Raw genomic sequence first — 17,250 nt, forward strand, 5'->3', positions numbered from 1 at the left:
GATCAGGGGCTGGGGCCAGTCAGATCGCTTGGCGGGGTTCCCGGTACCGGAGTTGATGGGCCGAACCACTCTGTGCTTCAAGGTACAAAATATTGACATTATAGGTATTAAATTCATATATCCAAGTTCGTCAAGTATTAAAAAGGCTCAAGCCGCATGTAGAAAAACACCCAGCCTTGTGACTCGAACCAACCAAGCTTGCCCTCGGCGTTGCTGAAGAGAACCTAACGCCGGTTCAGGAGTGGTCAGGGTCTTGGGGTTGATATTATAGTATATCATGCAAAAATGAAGTCCAAAATTGGGAATGAGCCACAGCTCCCGTCTATTAGTATATTCCCACAACTCCCGTCTATTAGTATATTCGTAAGTCATGCACGGATAGCCGCAAGACAACGGCCTAGGATTCCGGCCATGGTCATGCAGAATCCGTGCTCTGGTGTGTTGGGTTGCGCTTGTACCGCGGAGCTCAAATGTCATCAGAACCACATGATTCCGGCCACAAGAGCTATCACGATAGCCATTGAGCTCCCACACATATGCTCTGGGTCTCGTGTGAGACCCGTGTGTTTTGACTGTCCAGCAGTCACTGTTGATGTATTAGGTGGTAGTTTTGTCAGTAAGTTCTCTAGCTTGGTTGACGGTTGGTCTTGTGTCGAGTTACTGTCGTTCAAGGATGGCGTCTCGTCCGAGGTATGATCGGGTTGTGGTTCTTGTAACCGTGGGTGGATTGAATGAGTTTGTGCGTCTCTGTTAACGGCAGATGCAGGAGATTTGGGTATCAAAGTTCGGAAATACTGATATATCAAAGATGGGGTAATGAGGTTCTCGGGATGCTGCCACGTCTCGTGGATAAGCAAGGGCAATCGGAGCAATAAAGAATCTGCATTTGAAAGTTCCCCCGGCGGTGCGGTATCGACATCTTCTGCCGGCGTAGAATGACGCTGCTGGCCATCCTGAGGAGCCGGGGTCACCGACAAATCGGCCTGAGTAGGCGCAGGTTGCGCAGAAGCCTCGTCGACTGGATCATGACTAGGTCGAAGAATCCTTATCGTCTGTTGATCGTCCCAGCGCCTGATTACGAATTCTTTGAAAGCGCTTACCCCTCGCGTTATGCTGGAGGGTTCTTTCGTCGGAGAGCAAATAGCCGCTCCCTTCTCCGGCTCGGACCCAGCCTCAAAGGAACTCCGCGGCGGTGTCCGTATCGACGAGTAATGCGGCTGAGCATTCAGATCAACGCACGACGAATAAAAGTCCCCAAACAGCCACGGTTTGCAGTCATGGCTGGTCGTCCATAGCCGCGGTCTCGTCTCAACAGAAGCATTCTTGACGCGCGAGGAGGAATCTGCCAACGCCAGTCAGTCCACATGGCGCTAAGAATGCAAGCAAGCAAGGGGAAATGAGCAGTCACATAACAATACATACATCGACCATCATTGCGGGGCATTGACAACCCGAGATACGCCAGCTGCGCGCCATACCCATAAAAGTCCCATTCCTTTGCGAGGGTCGGCACCAGACTAAGCAGGCAGAACAGAACCAGGGCGAGCAACGGCACAGTGCCGGGTTTCCGCAGCCCCGACCGCATGATCTGATGTGATCTTATCCGTAATCTGCGCTATTGAGCCTGCTGCGAGGGGCTCAAGCTCAATTCGCGAAGATGCAGCAGCCGATGGAGATCCTGTTTGTTTGGAGAGCGTTTGGACCAACTGACTTCATTGCCGGCAAGCGCAGTGTCCAGGAAGTCAACGGTGTATATGCCGCGGTACGGGCTCCTTTTATTCTCTTCTCTGTTCTCTCTCCTTTCCGATTGTCCAAATTCAATCTCTCTTCCTCGGTCGGACCGGTACGGCGGTTATTGGCAATAGCGCGAGCGTAATTGGAATCGAAAGCTAGCTAAGTAACGTTCGGTCGGTCGTCGGTCGGGTTATCGGTCTATGCTCGGTCGGCTCAATCGGTGAGCCCCAATCCAAAAGCAAAATACGACCGACTCTCATTCAACAGGGTAGATGCGTATCGTAGAATGAGGTAGTGGAAAGGATGCAGGGAAGCCAGGGTAGATATGGTTGACTGATCGATGCTGCCTATCGCACTGGCAACGAAACGAGCTTCCCCAGGCTGGAATGATCTGGATTTGATGAAGGGCCGCGGGTTTGCTGCAGAAATTGCGTGGAAGCAGGACGGGGATGACGTAAAGACAGCCAGCAACAAGGTCGCTCAGAAGTTGGAGAAGTAACTCAGCAAGAGCTTGCGATAAGCTCGCTGGTGCAGCTGCAGAAGCCAAGACAGGAATTACGAATCCTTGGGGCGGGAATGGGGTTTATTGGTTGGTTGATTGGATAAACATCAGCGCATGCAGGTAAGATTGAGTTCAGTTCAGTTCTTTTTCCCCAGATACGGAGGCCTGCGTGCCCTGGGTGTGTGGTGGCCTGAGCAGTGAGGCAGCAGGGCTGTCAGGCTTGCACTGTTATTGCCTAAATTGTGCCTGAGGCTGTAGTCTCCGGTCACCTGTCTCCGGTCATAGGTGAGTGACATTCATATAGGCCTCTGAAGTAAGGATCATTTCACAAAGATAGAGAGAACACAAAGGTGAATAATAACACTCTATTGACTAAAATAAATGACTGAGAAAGGGAAAATCAGACCAAGCTGTATCGGCGTGTAGACAGGACTTGGCCGAAGAATAGGGAACTTGGACCAGTTCCACGCCAAACAAAACAGAATACATGAACCAGAGTTCAACTCAAAATCAATGTGGCCTGTGGTACCAATAAATGTCGCAACGTCTCTCGTAAAATATACATAACCATCATAAATCGCCAGCCGGATGAGTATCAACATCTGCATCAATATAACGTATCACGTCAAAATCAGATCGGATTCAACATAGACTGATTCGGCACCGCAGCCGGCGACTGCGACTGCGACTGTCCGCTCCTCAAGGGCCCAGGTTTCGGGGTCCTCGGCGAAGGAAGGGGCGTCGTCGCCGCCGTGCGCGGCGAGGTCTTCCTGACAGTTGTGGGAGTGCGGCCCCCCTCGCTCCTAGACGTCGTGCTCCCGCCGTCACCATGACTACTCTTCTTCACACTCGTACTACTGCGCTTGACCATTTTCCCGAGGAGGCCTACAATCTCAGCGGCGTCCTCGAAGCTCTCGTCGTCCATGCCTTCCTGGGCATTATAGACGTCTGCAATGGCTTGCTTGGCGAGTTTGCGGCTTGCGGCGGTGTCTTGGAGGCAGTCGTGCAGGTAGGCGGCGTATTCGAGTTTTATGGATAGGCGGAGGGGGTGCGAGCCTGGGAGGAAGCGCTCGGCTAGGAGGGCGGCGTGGTTGAAGCAGGCTGTTGCGGTGGGGGTGTAGTCGAGGGCCGGGAGGAGGAATGAGGAAAGGGGGCGGTAGGGCTGTTGGACGGGGGCGAGGCCTGGGGGTGCCTGTGGGACTTTTAAATGTGCTTGGGGTGTATCCTTTGCGGTGGAGCCTGGTGGTTGCGGGAAGACGGAGAGGATTTCTGGTTTTGCGCGGAACGATAGGCGTGAGTTTGGGTATTGATTCTCATTTTGATCCTTTGGTGACGGTTCGGTCTCTTGTGCATCGTTGGACATAGTTGTGTTGCTTGACAGACTGGCGATTCCAGGCGAGTGGATGGCGGGTTGATTATGAAATAGGACGAATATATGATAGAATGAGGCTCGGAGCTTGTATGCCAGAATCTTCAATTCGACGAACCCTTCTACCAGCGGCAAGACGTACTCTTCGAGAATCAGCAGGCCTTCGCGTGAGAGCCATATAATGTGGTAGTACAGCTGGAGAGACTTTGTTTCGCGAGTAGGGTCCAGTCGCCGTAATCGGCGCGCGCGCAGTAGTTTGTTTGACAGCATAACCGACAGCCCCAGGATCTTATATAACATTGCTGATAGGAATGGATTTTCCAGGATTGTCACGGCCGCAAAGTTGCCCAGGGCCTTCTGGTCGACCTCGGGTGAAGCCATCCAAATGAAGATGATTCCTGGATCCATAAATGCGGCGCAATGACCGGAACCATTAGCTTTGTCGGATGTCAATCGAAACATGGTGATAGGCATGGAACAGAACGAATTGGTACTACAGCCACCACGGTCATAGAGCCGTTGGGTTCTGCAAGCTCGTGGTAATGGAAGTATGAATTCTTTGGGAAAGGCAGTGCAGCTCTCTGCATTCCAGGATCGAGGCCACAACAAGACCAAGCGTTGAAAAAAACGGGCGAGCTTACCTCGAAGCGCGCACACAAACAGTAGATAAAATAAGAGCAGGCCGGTCCTACACAATATGACATTCCATGCTCGTTTCAGCGCTTAGAAGCGAAAAGGTAGGCTTTGATTCGCTTAGGCTCGGAATCAGGGGTGAAAACTCCGTAGATGCCCTGACAGTCAAGGCCGCATGCTTTTGGCGCCTATGTCTTCGAGTATCTTTTCGTTGGCGCTCCTAGTCTCGCAATTCTGATTCGAACCGAGAGCTCCACTGAAAGCGGTAGTGGTAGAAGCTGCTGAGCACCTACCAGAAGTTCCAATGGGGAGAGGATATGTTACATGTATAGCAAATCAATTGAGCCTCCCAATAAGCCGCCGGGGAATGTTAATGCTGTACAATGAGTTCGTGGAATCAATTGGCAGGGGCAGAAAAAATACGATGCAGAAAAATCTCAAGAAAAAGGAAATATGGCGTTGTCTGGTCAGTGCTTCGTCTGCGATCTCGGACGTGTGCAACTTGTGCCTCGAACAGCGCTGGGATGTACTCGGTGAGTCGGCTATCGCGAAGATCAACGCACGGACGGTCACAATATTTGGAGACAGAGACGGCGAGGAAGTGTTAGCGACACAATGACGAGCAGTGTACAGCAGTGAGGTCGAGGACGGAGGAATTGCGATTCAAATGTCGAGGACAGCTTGGATTCATCGTGTGCGAGTCGAGGGCGCCGCGGTAGAAAAATGAGTCGCCTGTCCTTCTTTGCCAGCAATGAGCTGGCAACTGAAAGACAATTGCTACCTGACAGTAGCAGGATGATGATTATTATGGGCTTAGGATGACTATTATTATCGAGCCTGGCCTGGGGGGTTAAAGACACGGGTTGCGCCTTGAGAAGGGTCAAGCGCAACTTGCAGCGGGCCAGTGGCTCGGTAAAAGCAGCACAGTTGGCCCCGAGAAAAAAGGAAGAATATCAGCCACAATTGATGAAAAGTGGATATCGCAAGGCGCAAAAGCAGAAGACAATCACAGAGTAAGCAGGCGAAAATCGTCTGCTCCGAAGGAATTGCTTGGCCAGTTTGAGGCAGATTGGGGGCGATGCGGTGACGTTGAAGGGATCGAGTCAGTCTGTAGATCGTGAGATTCGCTGTTTGTTAGTCTCGTAGACAGCCCTGGACTTTAGATAGTTTGAAGGCACATCTAGCACCAGGCGTCATAAGAATATCATCATCGTCATAGGCAGCATGAACAATAATTGCAGTCTACAGACTGGACGGCAAGTGGCAAGCTCAGCCATCAGACGGATGGGAGACGGACAAGTGGACAACGCATCAACCCTCTAGCTCGATACGTGTCAGAGCCCAACTGCTGATTTTTGTTAGACCTTGCAGAGGCTAACCAGCCCCGTCAGACACCAGAGCATGATAGGGTCTGTCGAGTGGATCTCCATTGAAAGCCTACTCCAGAGGGGCAAACCAGAGCGTCAAACCGCAATGCTTTACAGACAAAATGCTCCCGACTGCAATAAGATCCTGCGCGGTGCCTGGACAGCGGTCACCAGTGGGCGCTGGACGCGCCTGAGCCGCTGCTGCGACAGTTCGTTCGCTTGGGGCGCTGGTGGGGTTCAGCCTTCAGCGCCCGCGCGCTTCTTTAGCTTCGAGGGCAGCGGGTTGGGTCTCGGACAATGCGAGACTGACAGCTGGCAGACAGAGCCCGTTGCCAGCGTGGCAGCCGGGGATAAACAGCAAATCACAGCACTGCCAGATCGGCCTGACGAAAGGACCATGAATCCCGGGAGGCTGGTCGACTTGCAAACCCAACAGTGAGATTATTGGAGATCGGAGGAAGAAAGAATCTGGGAGACTCGTTTGACCGCCAATGCGGAGTAAAGAACATTGGACATTCTAGCCCAACAGTCACAGACACGGGACTGAGGCTCGTTAGAAGAGTGTCTGCTAATTTGGATGACAGCATTCTTGTTCTACTTGTCGCCGTCAATTTCCATGGTTAATTTTAGCAACCCTAAGAGGCGAACTGCCATGACTACACGATATTACCACAGCCGACCCATGACAGGAGCGGCTTCGTTCCCCTCAATTGCTATTACATCAATGGAGCTGGATTCAATGGTACCCTGCGGTCTGCTCATGAACAAGGGTACATAACATGAAAGCAGACACCAAAGCCGAGGTACTCAAAAACAGACAAGAAGATTCAGCGACCCGCCCAAACCATGACCGGCCAGCGACACTTATCCATCCTCATAAACCGCACGAGCTTAGCAACCTTCCTCAGTAGTTAGCCAATCACACCCAGAAAGCGTCGACAAGGGAGAGGGGGAACGTATAAGAAAAAAAAATGGGGGCCGTCCCTCGCAAGGGACGGCCGTTCACGAGCCCGTCCCAACAGAGGGCCATCCATCTCCTGAACACTAGACACCACGACAAAACCAGTCTGACATCACTTCGAACCCGATAGATATAGTTCCCGAACAAGCAGCAGACAAGCCTAGACTTTGAGCCTCACGCGAGAGAGGTCCCGCCGCGAGCTGGTAGCAGTATCCTGAGCGCGGAAGAGAACAGATTAGGAATCGACGCTGTGTCCGAAAGCGAGGAAGTTGGAGGATCAAGTCGGAGGAGCTTGGTGAACATGCTTGCAACATCACTGTCCATCTCACAATCTCCTATGAAGAGAATCGGTATGTTCGTTCAGCGGGCGTTGGCTCGGACTATTTGTCCAGACTCTCCGTACCGAGGGACCCAGTTCTTCCAAGGTTGCGAACATTTACCCCCACGGTGCTTGAACCTCTTGTGTGTGACAGAGTACCTCCAGGGACAAGTTTTTACTTTCCGTCCACGCTGCTAAGGTGGAGGGCGGCTAAATAACATCCATAAAAACCGCTTCGTGGCTCTCGAAGAGCAGGTGGGTGTCGGAGCCCATCGATCGATTTGCAATCTACATCGCAAAGAGATGGTTAACGCAGTGGATCGGACCTTTGAATAAAGCAAATCGGTGGCGGGTGCCTTGATTTGGGCTTCGCTAGCCTTCGAGAATGTAGAGCGGGCGAGACCGGGTTGGCAAAAAGATCGATACCGGAACGTGACAACAGGCCAGAATTCTTGGAGACAGTCTATGACTATCCAAGAGTCATACTTGCAGAGAAGCAATCAGCAAAACCTTGCTACAATCGAACACGTTGGCCAAAGATATGGTCCGGTTGATTCGATTGATTCCGACAAGTGGATTTTTCTATCGACAACTCGACTGTATGACTGTATGTAGGCAAGTCCGAAGACCACTGTTGAATCCCAATAAGATCGGGGTAACATGCAATGGTTCGCACTCGGGTCCGCATTGATGATAGCCGACGAAATACATCCGAAGATGCTCGATACAGTTCGCGCGGGTGATCCGCGGTCCCCTGGTCTCAGGCATAGAAAACCGTCCTTGTTGATCCGCATGAGTCCAGCATTGGATAACCGACGCGTGTCCGATTTCGAACTTGAAAACGCATGGTATTCCGTCTTTTAGTGCCTGTCGGCTCTGGAGGGCTGCCTTTCGTCAAAATGAATTGACTAGTAACAACCCCATGCTTCACTGCGAGGCGTTTTCAACCGACAAAGTTGGCTTAGGGTTAGATTCCCAATTCCGATCAAACAGTCGCCGCTCTACTCGAGCTTGTTGAGCATGTGTAATCGAAATCAGGGAGTTGTAGGAGGTACATCTGTAAGGACGCCTTTGAAGGCAAGAGGTGACACCGGAGGGGAGTTCGGACATCAGAGGGCGGGTTTCGACGCGAGAATCGTGAATTGAACAAATATCCAAGAGAGCCGAGGCCATGAGCAGTAACAAGCGAGAAGATCTCCTTAGAATTGGTTGAGCGGGACGATGCAGAAGCTGTGATGAGTAGAGAAGGAAGCCAAGCACCGCTAGGCGGGCCAACGGCGATGAGATGAGGCAGACGCGACGCGTAGTCATGTGACTTTTGGCATGATACCCCAGCCTAGCCTCTCAGGCAGCAAGCGAAGTTCTGCCTCGACATACCGCTCCCTAGCGCCGAGGCTTCAGGGACAGCTTCTCAAAGGTCAACCGCGTTCTCCCTCCAGCTTCGACACCTTCTACCTACTCTTGGGAGTACGGAACAATGCCTCGCAACCATGATTACTGAAGCTGCAAACCAGCAGAGGCGATCCAGGACTAAAGAACGGACCTTTCCTGGTGGATTACCCTCCCGGCAATGTCTTCACCCGGTGATCGCGGGGCTTCTGGGGAAATGTGCCTCAGGCAGCATACGCCCGCTGCCGTGATTGATTGCCGTCCTCGAGCATTCTCCGTTTGAATAGCCTCCCCTCTTCTACTGCTATCATTATTCTTGGTTATGTGGCATGTGAAGAATACCTCCTTCAAATCCTTGCGCCCATTGCGATCCATAACCCAGACAGTCAGGATGAAGCATCATTTGATGGTGGGCACCTGGACCCGTCCAGGCCGCATCTATACAGTCGCATTCGACGATGAAGCCCTGACGCTCGAATTGGTCAAGAAGACCGACATCCCAGAGGCTGAGCCGATATCCTGGATGACATTCTCCGTATGTTTTCGTTGCGCTGATTTTCAATTGAATGTCTGACAATTGCAGCATGACAAAAAAGCCATCTATGGCGCCGCCATGAAGAAGTGGAATAGCTTCGCCGTCAACAGCCCCACCGATATTGTTCATCAAGTGTCTCATCCCGTCGCAGGTCACCGTACGTCTTTAGCATACAGCTGTTATCGTCTCTGAATCTCACTGACAGTGCCCTCTTGCAGCATTGGCCGCCAACGAAGACACAAACACTCGTGCGATTTTCGTACTCGCAGCCCGCAAGCCCCCCTACAACGTATACGGAAACCCGTTTTACAAGTACGCTGGGTTTGGAAATGTTTTCTCGGTAGAGTCCGACGGTCGCCTGGCCAAGAACATTCAGAATTACGAGTATGAGCCCAACACCGGCATCCACGGCATGGTGTTTGATCCCACCGAGACCTACCTCTACTCTGCCGACCTACAGGCCAACAAGATCTGGACCCATCTCAAAGATGCAACGACGGGTGAATTGACTTTGGTCGACTGCCTTGAGGCTCCTGACCCCGGTGACCATCCTCGCTGGGTCGAGATTCACCCCAGCGGCAAGTATCTATATGCTCTGATGGAGGCTGGCAACCGGCTAGCCGTATACGTCATTGACGGGCGCACCAACAAGCCCGTCTTCACCCACATCACATACCCTCTGCTTCCCCCTGGTATGTCTTATTCCAAGATGAACTGCGTGTCTGTTCTCGTCTAATCCTGGCGCAGGCCTTCCCCCACGAAACAAGTACCGTGGCGACGTCACGTTCACCACCCGCAGCGGCGAATATCTCTTCGCAACTACCCGCAGCAACCACTTCGATGTCACAGGCTACATTACTGCCTTCAAGCTGGGACCGAACGGCAATATCGAACGCCAGCTCTGGATTCATCCCACATCCACCAGCGGCGGTCACTCGAACGCCGTGAGCCCGTGCGATTTCAGCGATGAGTGGTTGGCGCTCTGCGATGATCAGCTTGGTTTCGTGGAGATTTACAGATTCCGCGACGAGAATCTTTCCCGTGTGGCGCGCGTCGATATCCCGGAACAGGGATTCGGCATGAATGCGATATGGTATGACTGAATACATATAGATAAACCAATGAAACTAGTCAAACCTATATCGGCCCTAATTCATCTCTTTGGCTCTTTATCAAGTCGGCCTTTTGTCGATACAGTACCATTCGCTAGGGACCATCAACCACAAGTCGAAGCATTACCAACAACCCCCAACGTATTGTAGGCACGAGTTTAGTTTATCATGGTGAGCCCATTTCCATCCACGTCCGAGGCATGCAACGGCCATAGTCAATTAAGCGTAGCAAAAAGAGCCGTAAATATTGGTTTATCCAAACGCCAACTAATATACAGGTACCATTTTACAACAATACATCCTGCCCTTAAAAATCCGTAACCCGTCCCCCATAACTCCAATCCCCGCTCGCGCCCCATCTCAGGGGCTCGTTCTTGGGGCCTCCTATCTCCCCCGTCTTCGGATTCTTCTCGCCCTCAAACTCCGGCTTGAGGCCTTGTTTTGCATCGGGATGAAGCTCCTCCCCGTCGCCATTCGCCTCAATCTTTGCGCTTTGAGACGTGGACTCGGACTGCGGAGACTGGTTGACTTGCGGCGTGCTGAAAGCGCCCGTTGACTGTTTCTGTAGCTGCTCGAAGATCTTTTGGTCTTCTTCTGGGAGACGTGGAGGTGCGGGGCCTTGACGGAATGCGAAGGGCTTGGAATTGGAGGTCTCGGAGAGGTAGATGGAGGTGGTTGAGAGGGTGCGCGTGGGGTGGATGAGCTTTGTGCGAGTCAGAGCCCGGCGAGATAGTACGGAGAACGTCATGTTTGCGAGGAGAATTTGAACAATGTGAGTCACTGGGTTGGTTGAGTTGAGGTGGTAAGAGAATAGAGATGGGCGGTGGTAGTATGAGTCGAGGAAGAGTGCGGAGAGGCGGCGGAGGTGATCAGCCGAGCCGATATCGCTTTCTGGTATCTATCTCCGCCTCGTTTTTTGGATGCGCGATTTGTTCTCTCCCCCCCCACGATACTTTCTCCCTTCCTCTCACCCTTATTCTTCATATACTCGCTGGAATATTCGTATCATGTCATTTGTGCGCGCGGCGTCACGGCGATTGCCGCTCTCGAAGCTGGTCGTCTCCGCGCTTGAGTCACCGCTGCAACGGCGATTTGTCTCTGCGACCTCTAAAGCTCAGGTAGGCTGGTGATGATTCTAGTAGAAACAAGGATGCTAATGATGAGAAGAGCGCTGTTATCACACCGGACCCCGCTGCTGACTCCGTCTCCGTCTCCTTCATCAATGAGCGCGCACCGTACCTCGTCCCTACCTATGTCCGACCAAATCCGATCATGGTCAAGGGGAAAGGGTGTTACCTATGGGATATGGAGAACCGGCGGTACCTCGATCTTACAGCGGGTATTGCAGTTAACTCACTCGGTCACTGTGACCCGGAGATCTCGAAGATCATTGCTGAGCAGGTGCGCTGTGACAAGTTATGTTTTGACTCATAGTTTCTCATCAGTTGTGTATAGGCCGAAACCCTCCTTCACGCCTCGAACCTCTACCATAACGCCTGGATCGGTGCCCTCAGCAAAGACCTTATCACTCTCACCCGCGAGTCCGGTGGTATGCGCGACGCTGCCCAAGTCTTCATCGCCAACTCCGGTACCGAAGCCAACGAGGCGGCCATCAAGTTCGCCCGTAAGACCGGACGTGCTCGCGACCCCTCCGGTGCAAAGCACGAGATCGTCTCCTTCCACAACTCCTTCCACGGCCGTACAATGGGCGCCCTCTCCGCCACCCCGAACCCCAAATACCAGACTCCCTTCTCGCCTATGCTCCCCGGTTTCAAATACGGAACATACAACGATGTCGCACAGCTGCAAGAGCTCGTAACGGAGAAGACCAGCGGTGTAATCGTCGAGCCCATCCAGGGCGAGGGCGGCGTCAACGTCGCGACGCCCGAGTTCCTCTCCGCCCTGCGCAAGCGCTGCGACGAGGTTGGCGCCGTACTGATCTTCGATGAGATCCAATGCGGTCTCTCTCGAACCGGCAGCTTCTGGGCTCACGCCCACCCATCACTCGCACCTGCGTCCGGCGAGGCCGCACACCCCGATATCCTGACCACCGCCAAAGCGCTCGGCAACGGCATCCCCATCGGCGCGACCATCGTCTCCGGTAAGACCGTCGCCGACAACATCAAGGCCGGCGACCACGGAACCACCTTCGGCGGCAACCCCCTCGCGTGCCGCGTAGCCCACCACATCATCCACCGCCTCGCCGACCCAGCACTGCAAAAGTCCGTCCAGGACAAGTCGGCCCTCCTAGTCTCCGGCTTCGAAGCCCTGCAGAAGAAATTCCCCGACCTCGTCTCCGAAGTCCGCGGTCGCGGTCTCATTCTCGGCCTTCAGCTGTCAAAGGCATTCGCTCCAAAGGCTTCGGAGATCATCACTGCCGCTAGGGAACGGGGCATGCTTATCATTACCGCCGGCGAGGGGTGTCTTCGGTTTGTTCCTCCCTTGACGATCACGGAGGAGCAGTTGAAGACCGCGCTGAAGGTTCTAGAGCAAGCGTTTGAGGTTGTTGCGAAGGCTTAGAGTTGGGATTGTATGTATATTTGTTGTTCTTCTATCTATGGGTATATGATGTGTTGTCACTTGATGGTTCTTTTGTCTTCCGGATCGGAGTCCATATACACCGCTTAGCATTTCTATTCTGTTTTGGACTGTTGTTGGGAATTAGGTAGATAGTGATAGAGAAAAAGCAGCTTCATGTCTACTACTTCGCTAACAATTGCTATCCAATATCAAGAAATCTCGAATCTACTTCTACTCTGTACAAAGATGTTAAGGACAAGACGCTGTCGCGATCAGCGCGTGGAAAAGGCATGAAACCCGTGGGAATCAATGAGATTCACAAAGCCAGGGGGCTATCTTGTTGAGGCATCATTAATGCAACGGCCTCAGAATTATTTACATTCCAGGAATTGCATGAGGTTGGCTCGATTTAACCAAGGTATTTGACCCTCAGAAATAGTTGTCAGGCATACCCCGAGGTCCCCAAGGAGAGTTGACCCTTCTTGGCGTAGTGGTGAGCGTCCTGAGTATCCAAGTCGATGACGGTGCTGGTCACATAAATGGCATATTGAAGGGGGACCAATCTAAAGCACAACAAAAGAGATATATATTAATATTTGACCAAAACAATAACAACAACTAGACGTATCTGAACCTTGTACTCTAACCTAGTCAGTGGTTGACCTAGCATTCGTGTCAGCTTACATGTCAATGAATCGAGACCGTATCGAAACCGAGCTCTGTGCCAAACATATGGACCTCTATACCGTGAATCCGACCTAGACTCTGGCGGAGCGGTTTCTCGGCAGCACAGAAAAATAATCTGTCCGCGCGTTCAGCATTGGCAAAAGCATCCCTCACTGACACCTTTGCCCCAGGGGCGCTCTTAGGACCGGGTACGCTTTCCAAAACATACTCCACCCCGTTGAAAACGAGGATCTGATCCACCGGTGGATAGTCGAATGGATCCTTGAAGCTATAAAGCCGCGGGTCCTCCTGAGCCGTCATTAACCAGTCGATCCCGCGCAAGTAAGACCAAGGGGTATCGCGCGTCCGATGGAAAGCGAGGTCCTCGAATGCTTTTGCACCAGCACTCCTACGCCGCTTGATTTCTTCCTCGTGGACTAGCGATCTCATGAGCTTTTCGACTTCTGCTCGCGCGCTCCCCCTATCATCGGGTTGCTGGAAAGTCACGAAGACCTTCCATGCTGGATAATCTTTGTCACGGCTCCAGCCGTGGCACACGGCGTAGGTCGTACATCCTTGCCCTTTCAGACACTGGTGAAGCTGCTCGAAGAGTTCATTATGCCGTGAAATGCATGGAAGGTGCCCTATTAGGACATGAACTGATATCTGCTGGTCTTTGGTGTTACGATTCTCCATGGTTGCAGAGAAAGTCTAGATGAGGTTAGTTGGTGATCAAATACACTCTTCTCAAGAGGAAATGTCGGGGCTATTTATAACTACACGGTGATACTGATAAAACACAGGTTTGTTTCTGTCTTTCAATCTGCACTGCTTCTTAGATAAAGATGCGTACGATATTATCATTACTGTCTCTACCTTTGTTTTGGACCTTTAATTACGCCCCATGTTGCTTCATGGATTCTCGGTCCAAAAACTGGTGACGCGCGTCCACGAGCTCTGAGCTTTGTGAACATGGAAAAGCCTCATTCTGGGTTGCCACCATCTAAGATTGAGTTTGGGCTCTGTAGGACGATCTCTCTGGCGCTCCTTGCGTTGATGCGCGGATTATTTGGAAGGACATGCTGTCTACAGCTTTACGGATGGTCGGGGAGCCATAGACGACAAAGGACACTTACCAGGGAAATAGCTTGATACATCCAGACATGAAGAGACATGGGAAAAGTCCTCGCTGGGATGTCCTTACCTGAATCATCATGGGTATCTCCTCGAGTAGCCACGGACCCTGGCTTCGCAGAAATACTATTGTTTGAGTGCCAACTTATCTCTGCCCTCTAAAGACCCCGCTTCATTCTCTCTCTCTCTCTCTTTTTTTTTTTTTCAGTGGCACATCGTCCTTTGGTATGCTTAGCACAGGCCTGCGACGCCCGCCTCTAACTACCAGGAACAATGCATGCTATATCTTGGCTTACTGTCTACCAAAAATCACACAAAAGACTGGACGGGTGGTCTCTCCTGATGCAGCAGTGTTTTGCCGTTTGAGATGGGCTCTACAATATCCAGGACCACCTTTGCGAAGCGACAAAGAGCAGTTGCCAACGACAGCATGCAGCAGGGGAACCTGATGACATAGTATTATCCTGTTCGTGACCCCAAGTGCATGGTCAGGAGTCCTACTCTTGGACTTGCGGTACAAATCGGGTTGCCTTTCACGCGCCTTATGAGTTCACTCGTGACGAGTCCCCTTTCAACCCAATCGTCATCAATTCCATGCAAGCGTTTTTCTCTAAGGTTACAACTCTACAACATTCACCTGGAGGTATACCAAGATTAGTCTCGAGGCAAATTGGGGGAGTGTGGACCTTCAGGAGCAGGTGATAGCCAGTCAAGGTCATTCCACATTCCACCATGCTAGACAGCAAATGATGTACTAGACAGCTGGAAAATGAAAGATATCGATGTTTGGTTCGGTGGGCTCAGTGTCTTCTGGTGGGCGATTTCTTTCCATCGGCTGAGCTGCTACTAATCAGGGCAAGATAGGTATATTCCGCCAAAATTTTCATGTTTCGTGCAGCGAACTGGCTTGGGAATGGGTCTTTGTCGAAAATGGAGTAAACAAGCCTGAGGGGATTAAGGAACTTATGACAAGACGGGCAATGAGGGCTCGGGGCCTGCCGGATTGTCCTTAATGTGTTTGTTGGAAAGCTCTTGGTTATATTTTGGTACTCAATGAGATGTGAAGTAAGGCGAATGTACTTAATAAGCAGTGATCGAGGGCCGGGCAGAGAGTTAGCTAGCCCTAGGTAATGGGAGAAGGAACGAGGTTCAAAGCCCAGATACAACATTTAGCTTCATTTTCTACTCTAATCTCCCCTCGCTGATTCCCCTCTATCAGCCATACATACTATCTTAAGCCCATCGCAATTCTCCGTATTCGTACTCACCGTTCGCCCGAAATTCAAAGTATGTAGATACAAACTGAATCAGATGGAGTGACTGAGTCTGCCGTTTCGTTTACCCATATGCAACGTCCAGCTCACCTGCACCAATAACTTTCTGTCCCATTCTACGTCGAAACACACTGGAGGGATACTTCCAGGTCAGACCCTTCCTAGTTCTGTGAATCTCGTTCACAATCATACAGCCAGCCTGAAGGCGAAGTCCATCCATTGAGTGATTTATATCAATGAGCGGTCCGCTGAGGTATATGCATAGCCTAAGACAGCAAGATTGCCATTCACTGAGCAATTCCGTCCACAGTATCCTTCCATCTTGACCCTTTCGTGTCTCCAAGTCTGAGAGAGGCGCGTGTAGTATGCATCGTCGATAAACTAGTTTCAGGGTAATATATTCTTGACAGCCTTGATTAGCTGCCAACTCTACCGTGGCGGCTGGAGCCGTCGTTACGTCGACTGACCTAGGGCTTGATTTGCGTAGATCCACCTCTACTCATGACCCAAATTTGATATGTAGACTACTGAACTCAAGCCATGCTGTCTTTCTCGCGTCAGATAAGAACTTTTTGGGTAATAAATTTCTGACAAAAGTCGCGGAGTGCTTCGGGGGCTGGTTAGGGTGTTATCAGAATCTTCGACAAGGCCCTCTGTAGTCTAAAGCCCCCAGTCATGAATTACTGCCAATAGTCGAATCCTCTTACAGGACCCAAGCAGAGTATAACATGTTGGAAAAGAGATGACAAGTACCCAGAAGGAGGCACCCACGACTGGCTATGCGTTCTCGGCAGTTTCATGGGCCTAGTAGGAAGTTTAGGGCTAGTCAACTCAACCGGCACATTCCAGACATTCCTCGAATCCCACCAACTAAACCAGTATCAGTCCGGCGAGACGGGCTGGATATTGGTCTCTTCATCTTTTCTACTTTCTTCTGTGGCGTTCAGGTCGGGCCTATATTCGACGCTAGGGGCCCTCGGCTCTTGGTGATTCTGGGATTGATCTTGATCATGGCCATAATGGTCGGTGTTGGTTTCTGCCAGAAATACTGGCAGTTCATGTTGACTATTGAGGTTTTCGGTGGCATTGGGGCATTGCTTATCTTCACACCCTCAATCGCCGCTGACGGCCATTTCTTCCACTGGAAACACGGTCTCGCGACGGGCATCGCGGCGAGCGGGGGCTCGATAGGAGGCGTCATCATCCTGCTAATTCTCGAGAGCCTCTTTGATATACTTGGTTCCCACCTCGGGTCGTGGCGCTGGTATGCCTTGTATCCAACATCATCGCCAGCCTCCTAGTATCATCACGACTACCGACAAAACCTTTCTCCAGGGAAAATGTCTTCCCTGATTTTCGAATCCCCAAGGGACACAAGTTTCTCGTCATAGCGCCTTTGGCTTTCTCCATTGCATGGGGCTTGTTCATTCCGATTACGTACATCTCCTCTTACGCGTCATCCCACGGTCTCTCAACCAATCTCTCGATTCAACTCATCGCCATCCTCAACGCAGGTCCTTTCTTCGGAATAATTCTCCGCGGTTTTCTTGCTGATTCAATCGATTCAATCGGCCAATCAATACACTAATAATTACCGTGGCGTTCTGCCTCATTTGCAACGCGTGCCGCTCTTCTAATCGTTTACTGTGTTCTCTTCGGCTTCGCGAGTGGGTGTAATATCAGCTCCACGCCGGTATGTATAGGGCAGCTCTGTAGAGCAGAGAGCTACGAGTGC

The 17,250-nt window shown here is 51.5% G+C and overlaps 8 protein-coding genes across 8 annotated transcripts; 3 read left to right on the plus strand and 5 right to left on the minus strand.

Moving 5' to 3' along the window:
• Positions 1–139: 139 nt before the first annotated feature.
• Positions 140–1,787, minus strand: BDV17DRAFT_211099 (uncharacterized protein). The gene is made up of 2 exons (XM_073755428.1): positions 1,423–1,787; positions 140–1,342 (listed from the first exon to the last, which is right to left on the minus strand). The coding sequence occupies exons 1-2, from the start codon at positions 1,583–1,585 to the stop codon at positions 477–479; spliced, it is 1,029 nt and encodes a 342-aa protein (XP_073611257.1). The 5' UTR covers positions 1,586–1,787; the 3' UTR covers positions 140–476.
• A 1,080-nt stretch (positions 1,788–2,867) lies between these two features.
• On the minus strand, positions 2,868–3,986 carry erg27 (the record flags this gene model as incomplete). Its single annotated transcript, XM_073760577.1, has 1 exon — positions 2,868–3,986. The coding sequence occupies one exon, from the start codon at positions 3,984–3,986 to the stop codon at positions 2,868–2,870; it is 1,119 nt and encodes a 372-aa protein (XP_073611258.1).
• A 3,795-nt stretch (positions 3,987–7,781) lies between these two features.
• BDV17DRAFT_211142 (uncharacterized protein) lies at positions 7,782–8,396 on the minus strand. The gene has a single exon (XM_073755429.1). The coding sequence runs from the start codon at positions 8,194–8,196 to the stop codon at positions 7,813–7,815; it is 384 nt and encodes a 127-aa protein (XP_073611259.1). The 5' UTR covers positions 8,197–8,396; the 3' UTR covers positions 7,782–7,812.
• On the plus strand, positions 8,397–10,156 carry BDV17DRAFT_211143 (lactonase family protein). The gene is made up of 4 exons (XM_073755430.1): positions 8,397–8,809; positions 8,858–8,966; positions 9,028–9,501; positions 9,557–10,156. Exons 1-4 carry the CDS (start codon positions 8,597–8,599, stop codon positions 9,910–9,912), a joined length of 1,152 nt encoding a protein of 383 aa, XP_073611260.1. The 5' UTR covers positions 8,397–8,596; the 3' UTR covers positions 9,913–10,156.
• Positions 10,157–10,228: 72 nt separating this feature from the next.
• On the minus strand, positions 10,229–10,669 carry BDV17DRAFT_295435 (succinate dehydrogenase assembly factor 4; the record flags this gene model as incomplete). The annotated part of the gene is made up of 1 exon (XM_073763059.1): positions 10,229–10,669. The coding sequence occupies one exon, from the start codon at positions 10,667–10,669 to the stop codon at positions 10,229–10,231; it is 441 nt and encodes a 146-aa protein (XP_073611261.1).
• A 186-nt stretch (positions 10,670–10,855) lies between these two features.
• On the plus strand, positions 10,856–12,770 carry BDV17DRAFT_274572 (acetylornithine transaminase). The gene is made up of 3 exons (XM_073759142.1): positions 10,856–11,039; positions 11,089–11,322; positions 11,377–12,770. Exons 1-3 carry the CDS (start codon positions 10,929–10,931, stop codon positions 12,439–12,441), a joined length of 1,410 nt encoding a protein of 469 aa, XP_073611262.1. The 5' UTR covers positions 10,856–10,928; the 3' UTR covers positions 12,442–12,770.
• Positions 12,771–13,128: 358 nt separating this feature from the next.
• On the minus strand, positions 13,129–13,803 carry BDV17DRAFT_295437 (uncharacterized protein; the record flags this gene model as incomplete). The annotated part of the gene is made up of 1 exon (XM_073763060.1): positions 13,129–13,803. One exon carries the CDS (start codon positions 13,801–13,803, stop codon positions 13,129–13,131), a length of 675 nt encoding a protein of 224 aa, XP_073611263.1.
• Positions 13,804–13,991: 188 nt separating this feature from the next.
• On the plus strand, positions 13,992–14,432 carry BDV17DRAFT_274573 (uncharacterized protein). The gene has a single exon (XM_073759143.1). It carries the CDS (start codon positions 14,080–14,082, stop codon positions 14,257–14,259), a length of 180 nt encoding a protein of 59 aa, XP_073611264.1. The 5' UTR covers positions 13,992–14,079; the 3' UTR covers positions 14,260–14,432.
• The last annotated feature ends 2,818 nt before the right edge of the window (positions 14,433–17,250 follow it).

The sequence above is a fragment of the Aspergillus undulatus genome (assembly GCF_047715775.1).
Source record: "Aspergillus undulatus strain CBS 261.88 unplaced genomic scaffold BDV17scaffold_68, whole genome shotgun sequence".
In the NCBI taxonomy this organism is placed as follows: domain Eukaryota; kingdom Fungi; phylum Ascomycota; class Eurotiomycetes; order Eurotiales; family Aspergillaceae; genus Aspergillus; species Aspergillus undulatus.